At 44.7% G+C, this 22810-nt stretch overlaps 1 protein-coding gene across 12 annotated transcripts in view; it reads right to left on the bottom strand.

Moving 5' to 3' along the window:
- cdc42bpab (CDC42 binding protein kinase alpha (DMPK-like) b) overlaps nt 1-21533 on the bottom strand; it is a 68947-nt gene extending 47414 nt beyond the window's left edge. For 6 of the 12 annotated variants that reach the window (XM_048249762.1, XM_048249763.1, XM_048249769.1 and 3 more), the window contains exons 1-2: nt 20530-21533; nt 5499-5590 (exon numbers count right to left, since the gene is read on the bottom strand). In XM_048249762.1, the coding sequence (XP_048105719.1) occupies nt 5499-5590; nt 20530-20707 (270 nt within the window). In that variant the 5' untranslated portion in view covers nt 20708-21533. The remainder of the gene's footprint in view (nt 1-5498; nt 5591-20529) is intronic. The other 6 variants (XM_048249771.1, XM_048249772.1, XM_048249766.1 and 3 more) reach the window with 1 other exon arrangement.
- Nucleotides 21534-22810: the final 1277 nt, after the last annotated feature.

The following is a 22810-nucleotide window of genomic DNA, read 5'->3' as shown; positions in this document are numbered from 1 at the left end:
GAAAGATAGCAAAAACATAACAGAATCACAGATGAGACCTCAAACAACATTTAATTCATTTACATATACACAACATTAGATCTCACCTCCACAATTTCCTCATCAAAATCTACTAGTCTACTAGACCCTATTCCTACACACCTTCTTAAGACTGCTCTCCCCTTCCTGGATAATGTTTTGGTCTTTATTATAAATAATTCAATGCTATCAGGGCATGTACCGCAGTCGTTTAAGACATCTGTTATTAAGCCCTCCCTCAAAAAACCTAGCCTTGTATCAATACTGGTCCTCCTGGACCTCAGCGCTGCCTTTGACACCATAGACCATGACATACTACTTAGGCTTGAAAATTTGATAGGAATCAGACTCAGCACTCGCTTGGTTTAGATCATACCTTCCTAACCGTCAACAATTTGTACAGGTCCATAATAAACCATCTACCCAGATTATGGTAAAATATGGAGTGCCTCAAGGCTCAGTACTGGGGCCCCTGTTGACACATATGATACACAGATACGCAGATGATACACAACTATACCTCTCCATAAAACCTGATGAATTAACCCCATTAGCCAAACTTGACACATGTATAAGAGATATAAAGACATGGATGATGAATAATGTCCTGCTTTTGAACTCAGATAAAACAGAAGTCAAGGTTTTAGGTTCTAAAAATATGAGGGATATCCTATCCACATCACAGGCTACATATAGTGATCTTCCACTGACCTCATCCACAAGTGTTAAAAACCTAGGAGTTAATTTGACCAGGACCTAGCACTAAATAATCACATAAAACAGATCACCAGAACTTCATTTTACCATTTAAGGAACATTTCAAAGATAAGGAAGTCCTTATCTTTACCAGATGCCGAGAAAATAATCCATGCTTTTGTCACCTCAAGGATAGACTATTGCAATGCTGTTAGGCTGGCTGTAATAATACCTGTCTAAAGAGCTTACAGCTTATACAAAATGCAGCTGCTCACACACACAAAAAATATGAACATATTTCCCCCATCCTAGCACCTCTGCTACCTGTTAAAAGTCATTGACTTCAAAATATTACTAATATCTCTTGGTTGGTTGCCTGCATTGAAAGAGGACACCTCATGAAGATCAATTGTGTCTTATCTATGCTGGCAGCAGCTGCTGTTGAACAAGTGTACAAAGTCCCTCTAGATCGACTTGAGGTGTTTGAGGTGTTGCTGCAGGTTCAGAAGATGATCCTTTTACCCTACGGAAGGCCTTACAGACTTCAGCTGATACTAGCTATGTAAAAAACTTGATTTAACAGAGATCTCTGCACTTTGTGCTATGAATGGGTGTAGACAAGAACTGGCAGAGCAGGCTAGGCCTACACTCAAGCACACTAATAGGCATAAATTGATATTGAAGTATTATTTTTTTAACCAGACAATTTTGATAATTTTAGGCACAATTTCTTGTTAAAGAGATCAATCATCAGCCTAAAAATGTTTAATGTTGTATTGTTTATGTGGTCCACTTTTGCACACATTCTACCTTGTAGAATATCTTTGCTTTTTGGCACCAAACCCTATGTTATAATACCAGCAATGTGAGGTTTATGGACAAAACACCAAATTTGACCTTCACTGAATTTGACCTTTGATTTGGGTCCTTCAAAACCTTAAAAAAAATGGAGACATGTTTTTTTTACTCTTAAGAACCCCTAGAACAAAGATATAATACTCTCCAAAAATGAACATGCGAATCCCACAAGCCCCCAAATTAGACACATAGGCCCCCCATACTATATGGCTTAACCATGGTTAGCAGGGTGCCCACTCTATTTCAAATGTAAAATTCCATGAACTTTCCCGGAGTTTCCCTAACAAACAAACCTAAATTTCCATGACCTATTATATAATGAATGGTAGAATATACCGCTTGGGTTCTGAGCAGCACAGCACTCTTGAATCTTTTTTAGAGAGGGAAATGAATAAATGGCCATTGAATAAACAAAGTAGAGCAAGCCACAACCACTCAAGCAAGCAGTAATGGAAAAAGCTAATGCCACAATAAACACCAATACTGTGTGGAAATATATTTGTTTGAATATAATTTGGCAAGTACATTATGCTATAACAAAATCCCCGAAATTCCCTGACTTTCTATGTCTGGAATAGACTTTAATAAAATGCCATGATATTCCAGAAATTCCATGACCTGTGTGGTGTGAACCCTGGGTTAGTTATGGCTGTGGTATGGTGGGGTAGCATATGGGAATAAGGTCAAGTTCTCCACCTGGAAATGGTAGGTACTCAAATCACAACAATATCAAATGATCCTTTACCAATGCACTGCACCCCAGCAACCCAATATATAGGGTTCTCATAAACGTCCTTAGTTTTAGTATTATTGCATGACACAGAGAGAGAAGGACTTGAATTATGTCCATTTGCCAAGATATTACAATGTGCAGTCAAATAGCCAAGCAAAAGCGTGAACTATCCGCACACACTAACACATCACAGCAGCCCGGGAGCCCTTGGAGAGGAGCACTGACCGCTGTTCCAGTCTGTGTGTGTAAACCTGTTAGACTGAAACGGATCTTTGACCTCGGGCCATTCACATGAGAACAAGTGCCAATTTTTAGCTCCGTGTTCCTCTCTCCCTCCTCCTTTCCCGAGTAGTAAACAAACCCAAACCACTGAGCAGTGCCCGCTCCCTGGCCCTCGTACACACACGCCATCGCTAGATGTTTTGTAGTGACCGAGAGAAAGACAGAGATGGAAGGAGAGAAAGAGAGAGTGAGAGAGAGAGAGAGACAGAGAGAGAGAGAGAGCGGTGGGCGGAAGATAGAGGCAGTGAGAGGACATCCTTAACTGAGATTATTGGCACCAGTGCTGCGGCTTTCACTTGTGTTCAGTGGAGTAAACAAGCATGTCTGTGCCTCTGTGTGGCTTCTTTTACTCTCCTCCTCACACTTTTTATATCTCCCTGATCCTCCCTCCATAGTTCCCACTAATACCCTCTCTTTATCCATCGCTCACACACAAACAGTACTGACCACTGGGTGATTTAGTACCGGCAAACAACACACACACACACACACACACACACACACAATGTTCTCGTGTTCCCATGAATACACACATCGATCATCTTTAGAATTCAACAACATTCACTTTTATCTTAAATTATTTAACTAAATAGAAAAATATTCTGTCTCATGTGGACTATGTGTAGTTAGTGTAGCGTGCTCAGGAAAGTGTTTTTTGATAGTGGATAATATAACCATCATTTTAATATGTCAACACTGCATTGGCCATTTTTATGTTTTAATTGAGTCCTTTATTGAGGGCATCCTCTGTAGCTGAGTTGTTGCAGAGATGCTGGGTCATCTGAGCTGTAATCTCAGAGCAATAGCACCTTTTGCTGATCCCAGTCTTTGCGCTAACACTGTTTGTGATACAGCTGCTCTCGTGTACACATTATACACACGCACACACACTATACACACACCACACACATACAGTATAGAATGCAATAGCACAGTCTCACTCTCTCACTGACTCACTCTTTCCTCCCCATCTCTCTCTCTCTCTCTCTCTCTCTTTCTCTCTCGTCTTTGTTTCCCTCCCTTTCAGTGTCTCAATCTGTCTCTCTCTTTCTTTCTTTCTTCCTTCCCTCCCTCCCTCTCTCTCTCCCCTTCTCCTTCCCACAGTCCGGTTAAATACTCATTCTTCTCCGCAGTGGAAATCCCCTGCTCATATCTCCCCATCAGGCCATGTTGGAGGAGGGGTGTGGAGGGGGTTTGTGGTGGTGGCCTTGGGACAACTAGAACCAGTCAGTGGGTGGTGGTGGGGGCTGTGGTTTACTCTGACCTCATCAAACAGGTGCTCCCCATGGGTCAGGGGGGACTCAATTTTCTTTTGCCCCTGCTGATCCACGGTCGTCCAGTAGAGACAGACCCGCCTGCCTGCCTGCCTGCCTGGCTGCCCACCCCACCTGCACCTGAGTGCGCGCCAGCGTTCGACACGCCGAGAGCCTCTGTATTAGTCACAGTCTATTACCCTGAATCCATTTCACCAGCTACCCACCAGCCTGAACCACTCTCGGCCTGTTTCCACTCACACTAGTGGGCACGCCTGGCACTGGAGCAAACCCCCATAAAGAGCCCCAGAAACGGGCCCTGGGGGGTCCGCTGTGGTGCCCAGACTCCAGACCCCTCAGCCCCCCCTCAGCCAGCCTGAGACCAGCCCCCGCAGCACTGGTGGTTTGGAGAGAACGGATGGGTAGTGCTGTTTACAGAACAACCAAACAGAGAGATTTCATAAGAAGATATAAATAAAGCCATCTTGTTGAGTTAAGGCTTGTCATAACTCCATATGATTAAGGCTAATTATGCTTTATGTTTAGAGTACTTGGCTGTCATTACAGCAATTACAGCAACCAACTGATGTGGAAATCTAACAAGACTGAATCCACAATCTTTATTAATAGCCACCTTCACCACCAGCGGTCAGTTTATAAAATACTGGGGATTATCTCTGACAAGCATTCTCTTATTCCACATTGCATAGTCAGGAGCAGCAGAGTTGAGCTCAATAATGAGTTAACTGCTAACTTTAACCTACAAAACCATCTGAACTATGCAGACATAAACCCACACTTGCACAGAGCAACACATACAGAGCACAGAGACTCATGCAAATTCAAACGATGGATCTCAACTGCCTTTGGGCCTCCTCCAGGTCCCAAAGCCCATTATATCGCTGAACGCTGAGGTTGGCATTAACATGCCTTGTTATCTAGCCTGACGAGCCAGACCCACATTAAAATGTAGGGTCTGGGCACTCACCGTTCGCAGTGCTCAGTCCGAGGGGCGGGATAATCGGTTGTCTTTCAAATTTCCTCTGCACGCAATAAGACAGCGCTATGAGTCCCATGGTTTCCCACCAGCGGAGCTAGTTGGCTAGTTCAAACTTTTGCCAACTTAATAAAAGCTTAACTCGTGTCACACTGTTCGTCAACAGCAACATTATCTTATTTGTTTTCAAGTAGCAGTGATTTCAAGCCAAACCGTTGCAACTCTGCCATCAATCATTATGTTAAGCCCGCCTAACAACTCTATACGCGATTTGATTGGCCTGATAGAAGTTTAATTTTTCGAGCTCACAAGCCAACGGAGAGTTGCTAGACTAGCCCTGGCAGCAAATGTAATTTGCTGCCGCTAGGGTGCGTCTAGATTTCTAGGCTACTTGTTATCCTTTCCCCTTTAGTAAATTACGATTCAATAAAGTCACAAGGCTGTTGAACAGGTATATCCCCAAGCTGGCAACCCCAAACCTCCCAGTCTCACAAACTACTGGGTCAGGGTGGGGACTTGTGTGAATGTGGATCAGAAGGAAATAGAACCAGGAATCTTTATCTCCATCTCTTTGTATCTGTTACCTCATCACATAAACATACAGTACAAACACACAGACACACGGCCATTTTGTATTTTGCAGAGTGCATGACAGACATACCTCTCCAAATGCGCCTCGGCCGATGACCTTCAGGATCTCGAAATCCTCCCTCCGCAGACGCATCTGCTTCACCTTGCAGGTGAATGGTTTGGCTGCAGAGAAAACCAGAGAGAAAGAGACACAGATTAGATTATAAGGGCCCTGAAGATTTGTTTTTTTATAAAGACAGTTAAATAGACAGTTGTCATTTTATTTGCGATATATATCATTATCAAAACAATACAAATAATGCACTTGATCATGTCTTCTCTGTGGGATAACACACAGACTCAGCCCAAAAAGCACATGTGACCATCCTCCACCAATAAGAAAAAAGGACAGAGAGGTCAAATGAGGAGCAGGGGCGCGCACACACACACACACACACACACACACACACACGGCAGATACTCTGTGACGGAGGAAAAACTGTTGTTTTACATTCTTACAGGCTGCAGCCTGCGACTTCCCAAACAACTCCTGATAGACTAATGATGCATGAGCACATGCAGGTGTGTCTAAGGGAGTTTCAGAGAGGAGGTGTTTCAGGTATGTGTAAGGTGTTTGTCTGTAAGGCAAGTTGTACTTTCATATCTAATACCTGTGTGTGTGTGTGTGAACCAAAAGTAGAGTAGTCGTAATAATAATGATATAATAATGCTACTGACACACCCTCCCAGTGCCCTCTTCATGCGTGGCACAGGAGGGTCAGGGCAGGGCAGAGCAAGGCAAGGCAAGGCACCCCTTCCCTCCATCCGGGCTGTGATCTATGCCATCCTGCTGAGCCGCACCACAGCCCTGCCCGCAATCGCTCAGAGGCAGCAAGGCATCGTGGGAACTGGGCACTGCGGAGGGATGGAGGGGGGCGGAGTCTTGTGCTGATAAGGAGGCGGCAGCGGTGAATGCCTTTGACCTTTATAACTCAGCGCAATCACGCGTCTTTAATGCCCATACAAATATACACACTGCACACACATACACATGCACACGCACACACAAAACAATACAATACACAAGCTTAACAGGACATGACCACACACACACACGCACGCACGAACAGAGTAGTATAAAATAAAGGTAATGAAGTAATGGAGTTTTGTGCGGTGGTGAGAGACCTTCCCATGTTTGCTCACTGGTGCTCCATATCTCTTCCCCCACATTCTGTAACGAGCATGACTCACTCTGGTGGTTGGGGCACGGGGCTAAACATTACCCCCAACAAAAGTGGGAAATGCTGGTTGGAATAAAACAAACAGCCCATGCCCCACCTCTCTCCTCTCTTTCCACTGCTCCACCTCTCCACTCCTTTTTTCTGCCGTTTTTCTTTTTAATTCGAGATCACATGGCAGAACTCCCAGGGTGTGGATGGCAGGGTAACACTGATATCCAGCCCTGCATGCACACAACAAAGACACACACCATACACCTATATTCAACCCACCCTAACTGCACAGACAGACACACACACACACACACACACACACACACACACACACACACACACACACACACACACACACACACACACACACACACACACACACACACACGTGCGCGCGCACTACTACACACAAAACAGAAACAACTACAAGAGAGATAAGTGGACAGAGAGAAAGAAAGAACTAAAGAACAAAAATAGAGAGGAAAAATGCTAAGACAGGAAAAAAATTAAAGGCAGGCAGATAATCACAGAGCACTGGGCTTACAGCTGTTTAGACAGGACTCTGAAGACCCAGCCAGTAAATAAGGACATGAGCAACAATGGGCCGTGCCAGACAGGGCGATTATCATCGCTTTATTTTAGCAAGGCTGATGAGATGATTAATGTCATTCACAGCGGGTCTGTTCCGCATGAGAGTGATGCAACAGCAGGGGTGGGCCGTCTGGGCCGGGCAGGACTGGGCTGGGCTGGGCAGAGGATTGGGTGATTCAGGTCACAAGGACTAGATCCCTCATAGATGGTGAACACTAGAAAGTACACCTCTGACTAAATCCATTAAAGTGACACTATGAAGGTTTCCGCGATGTGCATTGCAGTGACCTACCTTTATAGCATCATAAGACTCAACATAATAATGTGTCAAAATAATCACACATGAGTGAGACCGCCACGAACCCATGAAGATGTGCTTTTAAAGAAGAATGTCTCCCAAGTGTGTTTCTGAAATATACTGCCGTTCAAAAGCTTGGGGTCACTAAGAAATTTCCATTCCACTCCATTATATAGAGAATACCAGCTGACTGCTTCTTCCCTACATGTTTCTTGCGTAATTTGGAGCTGTGCGTTGGGTCACTCTTTTTAAAAAATAATTAAAAAAACATCCTGAAATCACCTCTTCTGTCAAAGCGTTCTGCAGGTACTATTTAACAAAGCTGCCGGCTGAGGACCTCTGAGGCATCTAGATACTCTAATGCACTTTTCCTCCTGCTCGGTTGTGCACTGAGGACAGGGTAGTCGTTTTCAGCTGTGCTAACATAATTGCAAAAGGATTTTGATCAGTTTGTCTTTTAAAATGTTAAACTCAGACTAGAAAACTCAACAGGCCATTGAAACACAGAATGGTTCCTGATAGTAGGCCTCTGTGTTTAGGTAGATATTTCATTAAAAACAGCCATGTCCTGCTACAGTAGTCATGGACAACATTAACAATGTCTATACTGTATTTCTGATTGATTTAGGGTCATTTTAACAGCCAAAACAGGAGCTTATCCCCCAAATTTTGGAATGACCCCAAACTTTCAAATGGTAGTGTACATCAGTTGCAAGTGATGCAACCTTTTTCAATGCTGAGTGGGCTGTTGTTTGCCAGGCAGGTCTGTTGGCTTTCAGTTGGTTAGACTGCTCAAAAAATGCCTCTATGCCTGTGTTATGTTAAAGTTTTCTAAAAACTGGTTCTGTAGGAGGGGGCATGCTGCCATTGGACAGACGGATGTGCCTACAGGCAGAAGACTTCATACATTCACAAACACTGAAGGAGAACCAATGAAGAAACAGTGTCCGTCAGTTAATGATGTCTGATAGGGAGTAATACATTTAACTTGAAATGTACACCTTTCTATTGGCTATGCTCATGATATGCAATGGATGCTTGACAGATGGACATCAGCTGGTGTTAGTATACAGAGGCAGTAAAATGGCTTTCATGTCGACATGCACAGCCAGAAGTAGTTGACTTGCGTGTCTTACTGCCATAGTACGAGTCAGCCAAGCTTCCCCACAACTGCCAAACTGGTTGGAGCTGAAGCTGCAAATGCAGTTAGCTCACTTAAACCAGGACAATTATCACTTGGCAAGAAGTAGCAGGAGAATAGCAGAGTTGGCTCTTTCCTCTCCAAAAAAATACCGAGTAAGCAACCACGCAAAAGAGTCAGTCAAGTCCAACACAGCGAGCATGAGGAGTGAACCAAGAGGTCTTGGGGAGACTGAAGCTGTGGACTTAAATGGGAAGTGAAAAGTAACCATTTCCACTAATGCTGTGACATCACACTGTAGGGTCTCTGTAAGTCTGAAGAAGAAAAATAGACAATAACCTCATTGCATAACATCATCTGGATTCTTGAGACAGGTGACTGCTGGTGAGTACTGCGTTGCGTACTCTCTTATTTGCAAGCAAAGGAGGCCTGGTAGCGGAGATCAATCAGAGTTACTTTATCGTTATTGCTGCCCTTGTTAATTTGAGTGGCCTAACCAGCAGCGACAACCAGGCCACTTCAAGCACCTCATTTGAAGAGTGATTGAGGAGAATCCATCTTACTTTTATGGGACATGAAAGGCCTGTCCAGGCCCTGCACACACACACACACACACACACACACACACAGTCAGACAATGGAGTCACTGAGGTGCACACCTTTACTTCATCCAAAAACATACACATTTGGCACAACATAGCAACAGTCACCATGACGACTGTGGTAAACAACAATCTTCAGACACGTAGTCTGACAAACCCATAACCCTTCATCACTCATAACTCTTCATGGTGGGTTTCGCCTTCTGAGTGAGGAAGTGAAATGGTATGAAATGCATTGATGAGGACAGAACATACTCCAGCAGTTTCATAAGTTGCTACCGCACTGAGCACGTGCACAAATGCTCACAATGTGACTGGAAAAACACCACAGCCTCACCCTCCAGCTAGACGGGTTTGAGTGTGTGTGTGTGTGTGTGTGTGTGTGTGTGTGTGTGTGTGTGTGTGTGTGTGAGAGAGAGAGAGAGAGAGAGAGAGTTAGTGTGTGCTATGCGGTATCAATGCTGGAAAACCATGTGTAAATTACATCCATGAATAGGCCAAATTTGACAGATTCATATAGTTTTGCTAAATGTCTTGCTAAATGTGTGTGTGTGTGTGTGTGTGTGACAAACATATGGAACACTATGTGCATGTGTGAGTTTTCTAAGCATCGCTGTTTGTGTGTGGGAGAGTTCATGCTTAAGTACACGTCTGTGTGAGAGGACCTGGGAGTGTGCTGCGTATGTGTGTGAAAAGCCAGGGCCTGAGTTATGCGTGTGTGTGTGTGTGTGTGTGTGTGTGTGTGTGTGTGTGTGTGTGTGCGCACACACTCCCACAGTCGCAGGCCCATTGGTGAGGACATCTGGAAGCCATAAGAGAGCTTATTTACAGCCGCGGTGAGCTAACGACACAAAAATGCCGCCTCCTGGAGCAGATTCCCAGATCTCAGAGACCTGAGGATGCCCTTTCCCTGGAATACTACAGATCTGTCGACCTACGGATGGCCCCTCCCTGGAATACCACACACTTCCGGTCGAAGATATCCATTCCCTGGATTACAACAGAACCAAGACCTATGGATAGATTATACTTGGAGCGCCACAGACAAAGAATGGCACCTTTAGATGTGAGGGAGGCCTCTGCTCAGCACACGAGTGGGAAAAGGCCTAATGACGCTCGCATCCTAATTGAGAAACCAACTGAATGAATTCCGCAAATGACCCAAGCCAGCGCTAGGTCAGGGTCAAAGTGCACATTGTCAGAGCAACGACTATTCTTGAAGGTGTTCTCTCACAATTCAGGCAGGGTAAACTGCCTTAACAGCTCAAAGTGCCTCATCGACCCACAAATCCTCCATGCCTCCCCGAGGTTCAATGGCAAATAGTTTACGTCCCTAGCTTCCCAAAGTGACTGGATGAAATTCTGTGCTGGCCTTTCTGATTCCCCCTAAATAACCTGACTCTCCTGATACCGATATCTTATTAGCCAAGAGGTGCTGAAAAGACTGAGCAAGCTATCAGACAGACGGAAACGCATAAAGCAAACCATGCATCCCTCAGGCAATGCCAGTAGGGGGGCCAAGCACCATATATTCTGTCATGGGTAATACATGCATGAGTGTGAGAGAAGGCTTTAAATCATTCATAAGTGCTAACATGCTAGGGAATCGCTTACATGCAGCATAAACTGGCAACAGAGCGTTAAATTGTGTTTGACGCTACAATACACATCACTGGCACCCAAATTCCCTCAGCAATATGGGACCCACCACCAGCCTAAAATCCCATCCCCCAAAATGCATATGGATGCATATGGACACACACACACAGAGGAGAGAGAGAGAGAGAGAGAGAGAGAGAGAGAGAGAGAGAGAGCAAACATACACACAGACAGGCACACACACAGGCACACACCAACACACAGCCGGAGAAAATTAAAGGGAGTGGTGGGTCATGGTCCAGAGACAGATTTCTGTTGGCTTCACCACTGTAAACACACAAACAGGATATTTGCAAAAAAATTAGAAAATCCTGAGGACAAAGAGAGAACAGGGAGAACAGAGGGTTTGGACAAACAAAGTGACAAGATCAGGGCAGTTCCGAGACTACTGTGCAAAAGCTCATTCTACAAGTATGCAAACACAGAGAGCGGGCCAAGTTTCTGCAAAAAAAAAAATGGAGTAAAAGCAAGCTCAGGAGAACGGTGTTCCTAACTCAAAGGTTCGAAGCCTTTTGAAAACAGATACCAAAAGTTCTGCCGCAGAGCGACTGTCTCTTTAAAAGCCAGACAGTTATGTTAAAAATGCACATAGCAAACTGCCAGGGCAGACCAAGAGGGAGGAGGGGGGCATGTCACAAATTTCCTCTGAAAGCAAATTGCCACACCACAGACACTGATGTTGATGGCTATCTAACGCCATGTTTGAAATCCTGATTCTATCCGGTGCAGGCATGACAAGAGAAGTATCTGTTCCGAATGAATTGCAATTCATACGGCTAAGTGCAGTATAAAAACAAACACAAGTCCTTGGCTTCCAGGAAGACTACTGTCGTATACGTATGTGTTAATTGATAGAGTATTATACTACTATATTAGAGTGTCATACTAATATATGACAATACCCCAGGAGCTCTTAGGACATGTATGCTACTCATATAGTGACATGAAGTAACATCTTGGCAGCCATGCTGCTGGAAGGACACATGGAGCTCCCTGAAAATGCTGCAGAAAAGCTTACTTAATTAACTTCCGTTTTCAAAGCCTCTGAAAGTTGTGTTGTCCAGAATGGGCTAACTCTAAATATTGGCATACACCCTAAACAAAAAGGGATGCTGACAAGGATTTGAATTAGACAGATTGCTTAGTAGCTAGCTGTACAGCCTGGATTAAACCACATCTTATTCTTTCACAAACTGTCACATACAAACTCAGGCTGCAGCATTTATCCATCAAATCCTCCTCCTCTTCTCCCAACTCATCCTCATTCTGTTTCTAATGCAGGGTTCAGGGTGCCTAGCATCACAGGGCATTCAAATAGAAATAGTTTTCACTTGCTGTGGAGTAGCTCAAGCATGAATCTACCTGTTGAATTATTACATACATATAAATCACTAAGTGTCAGCAGTGGGATCATTTTTAAGGCCAGATCATTATTCACTATAAAGGGAGATGAAAATAACCCCACTGCAGAGCCAACAGAAGTATTAGAGATCAGCGGGCAACTACAAGGCCTGAGCGATGCGAACAGCTGTGCCTACCGGCTGGTTTTACACTCAACAGAAGGGTTTACTCTTCAAAGAAGAGAGCAAAAGGAGTGTTGGTGTATTCCTAAAGTGTTGGGAGGTACCGTGTCGGACAACTACATGTCTTGGGTGAGGGTGAGTGTTTTACAGAGATCTGCTATGATGACATCAGTGAGTGAAAAGTGGAATAACCATAATGTGTGACCCTCTAAAACAAACCTTAAGAACACTTAAAATATACACCGCAAGGACTTTTCATTTGTTGAGCAGGAAAATGGCTGCTTGACAGTGCAACAGTCAGACACTCAAATAAAGACCATTTACCATAAATTGCATGCTCTCTTAATCCCTCTTGTCACCTAGGAAAAGGGGCCATTTTGCTCAACAGATTATCAACCTTTCACCTTGACATAATCTGCCACATCTTTATCCAGTGGCGAGTCGTGTCATTTCTGAAAGAAACCCTAGCCTCCCCTCCTTCCCTGGGAAATGGATGACTTCGATACACGCCCTCCCTCATGAAACTCCAGCTGAAACTCCAGTGTTGTCGAGGCTGACAGAAAGACCATGGAGGTACCTGAAACCTCATCTGTTCTCGCTCACCCACTGCCACCCCACACACACACACCGGCTTACAACTGAATGACCAGCCGCCATGACGGGGTCCCATTCAGGAGGGCCGACCTCCAGCGTCAGTAGTACGGTTCACCCGCTTCTGAGTGATACCAGAAGCCAATGAAGACTGACACACAGATATGCGGCTTTTTTCATCTCGCTCCTTGCCCACAGCAAAAGTGGGATTGGAGTGGTCACCTTTGAACTGTGGTGAAATATTTGGGTTGAGAGGGGCTGTCGTTGAGCTAAGGCACTCAGTGAAGCAGTGACATCAAAAGGCAGCTCTTTGAAGGCAGATGGCAGTTGATTGGCTGGAACAGTTTGTCTCTTGTCTTATGGGGCAAATAAACACTGTGCTACTCGGGCCAATAACTCAATTCCTCAAGCTTGACATTTTAGCGCCACTTTTAGCACAAAACAGATGCGTGTGTATTTTTTCATCACATTAAGTCTTTTTTTCACCCTTTTTTTGTGTGGATGCAGTGAGTGAGTGTGGAATAATATGAGTGCAGCTGACATTGGTGGCGAAAATTCTGCAGAAACCACAATCACCACTTTCAGGAATGGGAGAACATGACGGAGGACCAAAAAAGCTCTGCACACACACACACACACACACACACACACAGTTCTACAGTATAGACACTTTCTAGGCCACAACCAATCCCTTAGGCAGATGAAAAACTCCTAATTATAACATTCTGGAGGGAAGGTGTCAAGGCCGGGACTTGCAACCATAACCATCCAGAAAAAATATGTATTATAGCGAGAGACATGTTCCAACAGGCCCTTTGATAAATACACACAAGGCTCAGCACAGGCTTACATTTCAAAGGAATATATTGCAAAACACAGCCAGGGATGACAGAGGAGGGTGGAGGTGGAGGGCTGTGGTTGGAGAGATGAACCATGGGGCGCTCAGTGGTGGTGGCGAGAGGGTTATTAGACCCGTATTCAAAAGCAGAGGTGCCGTGAATACAGCTGCCAGGCTAAGATGTCCAAATCCTGATATCTTCAACATAATGTAGCAAAGCCATCTGACAAAAACTGGCTGATAGATGTATTTTTTATGCCAATGTGCATGTTGAATGATAATGACAAAATGAATAAGCAGCAGATTGTGAGCTTTGGCTGAGGTTTTGGTCTTAGCCCTCCACCTTAAATAAAATGCTCCCCATCCCCCACCGGTGGAACCACAGTCATCCCTCACGGGTCTCCAGAGCAGCGGAGACACATGGTGCCATTATTCATGAGGAGAAGCCAAGCCCAGCACGGTCCGACACTGATGGATATGACATGAAAGCAATGAATCAACAGTTCATACGCTGTGCACGTTGTGAAATTAAATGTGCAGGGTGCATCATCACTTTTTCCTGAAAATGATCCATGAAGGCTCCATAAAAAAACAAAACAAAAAAACACATAAAACAAAGGAAATGTATATATGTAACTTTTATGTCTAGAAAAAAAAAAACATACATACCATCATAAGGTTAGCAAAGAACCCTCTTATTTCACAAAGATCCCTCTTAACTGATGGTGGGATGAGTTTTTATTTCATACAGTGATGAACATACCTCAACATTTTAGCAGTCTGAGGAACAGTGTGGCCTTGGATGGTTTAAAATGTGGCTGCCAATGGGCTATACCTAAGTGCTACACACACACACAATGGGCTATACCTAAGTGCTACACACACACACAATGGGCTATACCTAAGTGCTATACATACACACACACACACACAATGGGCTATACCTAAGAAGTAGACAAGCTAGAGGAGTGTACTACTCGGGTTCCTTGCCAGAAAACACACGTGTGGGAAGTGTGAGCTCCAGACCTGCAGACCTACACACACACACACACACACACACACACACAGGGACTACAACAGTAATGCTTGCATTATGACTCAGGCCAAAACCGATTCCTATCAGCTGTTCTGGGGTCTGTTCGTGGGGCATCACGCCTTTGCACTGCGTCCAAAAATCCTTTCTTGGAAAAGACTTCTTATGTATTTATTTTATTAAGAGATAATTTCCTGACTTGGCCTCTCTCTCTGGGACAACATGAAGGAATATCTGTGCATATTATTTGTCCATTTCCCCACGCCCTTCTCCTCAGCCTCACCGCTGGGCTTTACACTGGGGCCGGCCAGGTTCAGAGCCATGCCCAGTGTATGGTGAAGTGAAAGCCAAGAAGTGATGACTCTAAAAATATTTGACCACTTTAGGGTGGAACAAGCCCTGAGAAAAACTCTAATTATATTTACCCGGGGCTCTGACTAGCACCACAGTTAGTGAAGTGTGAAACCCACTTCTCAGTCCGCACTCAGCGGAGAAAGCGGCTGGTGAGAGAGAGAGAGCAGGGTAGCCCGGGGAGAAGGAGCATTTAGATGCAGTAACTCCATGGATATGGACATAATGAGGAAACCACACAGCCTGGCAGCAACTCAACTACGTCACAAACACACAAACACACATACATACACGTCCAAGGGTTTTATTAGGACAAATACAGAGCAGCTGTATATACAGGATTGATGGGCTGAGAAGGGCATTCGGAAACCTGAAGTCGCTCAACCCTGCCTCTCACATACAGCCCGAGATGAGCTGGGACCTCTTTAAATATAGCCACAGCAGAGATGTCCCTGGCAGACAGCCCCAAGTGACAAGTGAACAGGATTTCCTGATTCCTGTGTCGGGGAAGGTAGCTCGCAGCATCCCCTACCCCACCCCACCCTACCTCCGGTCGCAATTCAAGCCTCAGCTTCCCAGAGTCCTTGGCCGGACGGGCGAAAGAGCCCAAAGATCTCGTTTACACAACAGCAGGAACCTCAGGACAGGAGTGACCGGAGGAAGAGCTCAGAGCCATTTGATTAGAACTGTTTCCCCAGAGCATACCTCAAAATCAAGTATGTGACCCCAAAGTAGCTCTGTGATGGAATGAGTAAAGAAATCAAAATGGTAAACAATACACTTTAGTGTATGTAAACATTCAGAAATGCAGATTTTCCATAGAGAATGCATCCATTAGTCTATAATTCAATAGTTATATGAAGCATGAATATTGCTTATCTACATGTTACCTCAGAACAACCTGGGCTTTTAGCCTCAGCATAAAAAAATAAAACTACAAAAATGCAAAAAAAGAAATTGTTTCATCTTTTTGTCAGTATTAAAAAATACTGTTAAAAAAAAAACTAATGACATAGACTCAGACAGACTCAGACAGACCCTAACAGACCTTGTGTGTCATGCATACACAGATGCTTGTGTGCACACCCAGCCACATAGGCATGCCTTCACTTCTAAAACTGCTTCAAAAAGCACCCGGTCAGACACCTTCAGGAGTGAATGCCTCCATCACCTCTACAGACACACACCAGTGCACAGTTGCTGAGATGGATTTGAGGTTGTAGACAATCAGTAGCAACACCACACATATGCCCGACAATTCTGGCCAATCAGCATCACCCATGTGTTTCATTCCACTGAGGGAGAGAGAGAGAGAGAGACAAAGGGCGAGACTAGAATGACATTTAAAAAAGAAGAAGGGGAGAGTCCAAAAAAAAGAGGACAAAGAATCAAGCAGGATGAATCAACATCTGCCTCGGGGACCTGCTCGCACGACACCTCTCCTCTAAATTCCACAGGCCAGCTCTGAGCGGCAGCAGGCCTGAATCAGCACTCCCCACATATACACATACACACACAACCAGCGCAGCACCAGGCGGGCACAGCAGAATGCAGTGATGCTCCAGCTACGGCAAGTCGTAAGGACCACAAAAACACATGGTGCAGCTGAGGCTGCAGATGATATGCTAATGCAAGATCACAGTGTTCCACAGAGCACCAGCTGTAAGATTTGCCTTCCAGAGGGAGTGAATGTAGCCTCTTTGTGTCTATGTGCATGTGTCTATAAAATCTCACAAATATGGATATGTTTGTGCATGTGTGTGTTCTTTGTTATATGACTATGCAGCTACCAAAGGACTTTCCTTGCGAAGAGGTCACTAGATGACATATCCTCTGATGACAAGGCACTGAATGCAGTCATATCCTGGCACTCCCACTGCCTCATACAGCTTTGACAGAATAATCAAAGCTTCTCAGGCTTATTTCAACATCGAGCATCGACAATACAACAATACTCCTGACTTTCCAAGACATGGCAGGGCCTGCTTTACTAATTTAGTCAAAGCTACATTGGGAGTTCAGTTTCAATGCATTAATTCTAATACTGGCATCATGGCTGTTGCATCAGAGCGAACACCAGGCAGCCAGCACCAGTTCAGGTTCCTCAAACTTACAGTACAGACTTACAGAAACCACAGGCTCATCATTCTTTTGTGCTAAAACTTACACTAACCAAACAACCTACACCCAAACATTCTACAATCCCCAAAGGATTCTGGGAAATCCGAAGCATTTTCTGCACTCTAGGACCCTCCCACCATTCCACAGTACATCCAGACATTTATCGTCTTCCACAAGACAGTGATCTGATCGTGATATGAGGGGGAGAAAACAGCAGCCTCTCAGCCTGCTGGCTGTGGCTCAGGTCCTGTCAGGGCTGCAGAAAAAAACGATCTCACCTTTTCAGAGGTGAAACAGTGACTGAGGGGAAACAGAAATACATTATACCATAGCTCTTTGATTACTGGTCAAAACCTAAAGCTGGCAGAAAACAATTGAGGACTTGTGAATGGCTCTGGTTCATTCTGACCGGTGCATTCCACTCGCTCTTCCACCCTTCCGGGACATTTTACACATTAGAGCCGCTTATTAGCGACCATGCTAAGCCCATGTGACTCTCCTTCCAAGCCAGCTGATGGCGTGACTTTCTGACCTGTGAAGTGCACATTCAGAGTCAGCCGACACAGACCTGGGCTCCCTGCTCATGTAAACAAATGAGATCTTGTGCTAACCTTGACTCTTTCAACATCTACATTGATGTAGTCTATCCATAGATATGGGTGTTAACTACACATAAGTAAGGCAATATGCTGTACCATAACATACACCATGAACTGTTAACTGCAGCCCGGTGACAATTTACATAAATACTCCCCAGTTGGTGGCTAGTCAGTGCACTAGCAAAAATTCAGGACAACAGCTAAACCAGGCCTGTTATCAGGGTCAGGAGCTGGTTTTGACTCTGTGCTGCAACAGAATCTTGAGGACATTCACCTGGAAGCGCCATCGGATTAAAAATGGAGGACAGTCCACCTATTCCCATCTCCAGGGTAGTGAGAGCACTAAAGGCCAGACCAAGAGCCCGCTGGGGAGAAGTGGTGAGGAAAACCAGAGCCAGTCCCTCATGTGGGCTTTCCAAGGACCATAAAAGTGTGATTTATCAGCGTTTTCCCCCTCAGATTCTGCTTGCACAAACAGCAGGGACTTTCACATTAGTCGGGAATGTGAGGCATGAACCCGACATAAAATGCGGTGCTGAGCGAACACAGAGCGCTTAAGTCCAGGCTTCAAAACCCCCTTAAGCCCCCAGCATAGGGAACCCCATTAGATGTTATCGCTGCTCTGAGGCACAACCTCATAACTCCTCCATCCTAAGGGCACTGAAAGGGCATGTATGTGTGAGTGCACGTTAGTGAGTGAGTGAATGAATGAATGAAAACCTGATTGCACTCACTCACTGGATGGATGAATGATACAGTGAGTGAATGAGTGATTGATTGATTGATTGAATGAATGAATGAATGAATGAATGAATGAATGAATGAATGAATGAATAGGCCATGCCATAGACCAGTCTTTCTATGGCTCACTGTACAAAGAGAGCAAACACAATGAGAGCCCCCACCCCCCCCCCCAGTATGACATCATAGGTCGCCAGCTCGGAGGCTTCCTGTCACTGCCCTCCTGAGCCCCCATACAGGAAATGGATTGTTCAAACACACACACACATATATATATATATATATACACACACACACGCACACACGCATATATACACACACACACACACACACACATCCTTGTTTGCTTGATGCCCTGACCCCTGTTCTCAACCAGGGCCTGGAAATCTCCTGGTCGTCCTCCCTCCTGTCCTCCGGAGAGCCACCTGGTGTGGGCCCAACTCCCAAGCGGGGCAGACCCCCTGACCCTTCCCGAAACCCTGACCCTTAACCCCGGAATCAGCACTTAAAACACATCCTGCCATTTACTTTAACAGTGATAAATCACAACTCCTCATTCCCATAGCTCTGAGTAGTCATAAAAAGTAGTCTTAGATAGAAGAAGCTATTATAGGTTGCAAATGCATGCCTTGCAGTAACCCTCTCTAGTTGGGTCTGATTTCCTCAATTTCTGCACAAGCTATAACGCACTTGTGCTGCTGACTTCCCTCAAGATTCTAACCAGCACAAGTCTAAACCTGAAAGCAACAACAGGACTTGTTTTCCTATGGAATCATACCTTTGAAATTAAAAAGCCTTTCACTGCTTTGCTGATACTGTCAGGAGCTTGAGTTGGGTGAGGCAGGTTTACATGTTCCTTAGCTGTTCCCTACCTGTTCATGGCCTGTTCCTGGGTGCCTGATGGCTGCAGGACATGTGATGGTTTCCCGTTTCAAGCCAAAGAAAATGAGGCCATATAGAACAAACAATGGAAAGCAAAACCTCTAAATGTCTGCCAGGCACTTGTCCGCTCTAGTTACAATTATGAAACAGTCATTTGATGGGCAACTAGTAGCCAGTACAGTTAGGCTTCATGGTCGTGATGTGCATGCCCACCTGCGACAGAGTCGTATCTGTTCAGTAGGCCTATGGCGTCTGCAGGTCAACAGCAATGTTTTACATGATTTTGAGAAAACAACAACAAGAATGGTGCATGCAACTAATGAAAAGTGTGTCTGATAGAATTACACAGAGAGTCTGGGAGCTGAGCACAGGACCATTATTATGAACACCCTTTCCCAGTGCCCTGTGTCAACACGGGAAATGTCAAAATGAAGTCATTCTTGGCAGAGCACACCATAGCCTCCACCTTGCCTGTCAGAGCGACAGCCGAAGGCCTAAAGAAGGTGAGTCGGTTGCATTCCACATTCATGCACAAACCAGTCCAGCAATGATGTCATCTATACTGTTGTTTTTTCCCCCTTACTTTCTTTCTTTTGCACAATCACGTGATTTGCAGTAGTTTGCGGAGGGTCGCAGTTTTTACCCCTCTATCAAAAAAAAAATATTGCTGTGGACTGATTGGTAGATGAATGGTAAAGGTGTATTCGCAACAATGTTGCGATAGTGTTTCCGCATACCAAAACATTATTCAAGACTCAACCATGGACTCAAGAACAGAATGGACGGTTCTGAGAACCCATGTAGCCCTATAAACCCAGTGAGAGAGCAGGGTTATGGAACTCTGGCGTTACAGCACATCACGTGTTGTTTATTTTAGCCTACAACAGCACCAAACGGTTGGGTTAAAAATAATATCTTACCCAATTCCAGAAACTCCAAAATGTTTTTCTCTCTTCTGATGGGCGAGTTGTTGCACTCATCATACAGACAGACGAGTATATCCAGTAATGTTTCCACACTGAGGCACTGGCCGTTGGACTGAGCTGGGCCATCCAAAATCAGTTTCTCCAATTTCTTCAAACGCACTTCCCCCGACATGATTAAAATGTTTTAAGTTGGCAAATGAGTGGATTATTTACAACCTATAGCCCGTGATAGGCTATGCTAAACCCGCACCGGTGAGAGACACAGCAGCCTACCTCACCTTAAAAAAAGTTCCAAGGAGAAGAGGCGATTGTCGAACTAAAGGTAATCAATCATGACGCCCTTCGTCTAAATGTATCGGTAGAGGACGCAAAATGTGCGTGAGGCTTCATTTCCCCCAATTTACTCTCCCTGGAGACATAAGAGATTTCCCAAATGCCGACCCTGCCCTGGCCGGCAGATTTTGACGTAACTGAGTTGCTGATAGTATTTCCTTTCGTAGGCTATTTCAATCCTTCACCTAGATCATCCAAAGGAAACTAATGCCTGTTACAAAACATACAACAAGATCTTCCGATTTGCTGATATATGTGGTTATCCATTATGCAGTAACCAAAAAATGCATCAATTCAGGATCTGCAATGCTACAAAGCCCCAATGCCCCTCCTCTGTGAAGACTATAGAGGGCGAAAGGCTTAGCCCAGCTAGTTTCTTCCTCTAAATTCCATTCTTCACAAATCATTCGCCGACCCCGTTCTCAGTTGAAAATGGTAGGCAATGAAGAATATCTTCATCGTTTACTGTACACAGCGTCGAATATAGTTGACTCGTCGTCTGGGGCTCTCTATCTGCAAGGAGAAAAATACTGTGGATCATTCCAACTCAGAGCGCAGCCTTTCCCAGCCTCCCCCGGTCGGTGGCTTGCGTCTCAGCTCCAGCTTGCTGCTGCAGGCTAAATCCAAGCTCATCATGGCGGCCGTCACACACCGCCGTCACAGCATCTGCTGCGGAGAGAGGAGGGAAACGGTTTGGGTGAGGGGAGCGGTGGGGGGACTGGCAATGTGTGAATGGAAACTGTGGTCGGTGATCGGGAACCGTTCATTGAGGAATGTGGCCGACATCGCTCCCTTGTGACATACTATTTGTGCGTGCAAGATACAGTGTTTAGAAATAGGCTGTTTTAAACAGTATAGGTCCCCATCCCATTTTGGCTATGAAATGGCTCAACTGACATTTCTGTAGGCCTACACTAGACTTGTGGAGCTATCTCACACTGACACCTGGTGCCCGACAGAATTCAACGCTGAAATTCTCTGCATGTGAGGCCCACACTAGACTAAATAATCTCGTTTTATTCTAGGCCTATAGGCTACCCTATTTTATACCTGGACATTTTCCAAACGATTTAAAGAAACTTTTTAGTTGCGCTTTTCCATTAAAACCCTTTGGTTGGTATTGTGTGTGTGTGTGTGTGTGTGTATATATATATGAATGTTATGTTTGTCTGTGGACCTAATTGGTAAAATATGTCTTGTCTCCACCGTGGGATAGTGGGAAACGTAATTTCGATCTCTTTGTATGTCTTGACATGTGAAGAAATTGACAATAAAACAGACTTTGACTTTGATAATTATTATTATTAGTAGTAGTAGTAGTAGTAGTATTCATTAGACTAGGCTGTAATTAGACAATTTTGGACTGCATTGAGGTTTTTAGACTTGTTTTTTTAATTGAAAGAATAGGCCTAGCCTACAAAGTGAATTGGTCAGGCTGTTTGTCAGATTGCCAGCATGTTTGATGAGGCCCATTTTCTGCCATTTCACTTTTTAACTAGTGAGATCCGTCTGGATAAGAAAGTTGAGTCCTGGCGCCCTCTTACGTAGATCTACACTAAGTGCATTGTGGCTGAATGACGTTTTCAAGATAGCCCAATCATTGCAGGTTTCCTTGAATCAGGGCTTTACACTTTCCTTTTAAAACGTGATTAGAGTAGGCTACTGAGACAAGTCGTTGAGTCTGTCTGATAACATTTTAGGAGTTGCCTAACCTGAATCAAACGAGACTGCTACACCTTTAGGCCTATCTCAATTTTGAGACTGATCATTTTAGTCTGCCACATTATGGGCTCACCTTTTGAAAACGCCTGCTGCCAATGAGAGTATCCATCTATCCAGTCTACATTGTTTATTTAATTTTGTTTCATGAAGCTAAATGAAAGTTGACTATCATCATCATCATCATCTGAATTTGTGAATAGTGGCATCAGAGCCGCAGCGC

The sequence above is a fragment of the Alosa alosa genome, chromosome 8 (assembly GCF_017589495.1).
Source record: "Alosa alosa isolate M-15738 ecotype Scorff River chromosome 8, AALO_Geno_1.1, whole genome shotgun sequence".
Lineage (NCBI taxonomy): Eukaryota > Metazoa > Chordata > Actinopteri > Clupeiformes > Clupeidae > Alosa > Alosa alosa.
Note: the sequence above shows the minus strand (reverse complement) of the source record. Positions and strands in the feature narration are given on the sequence as shown.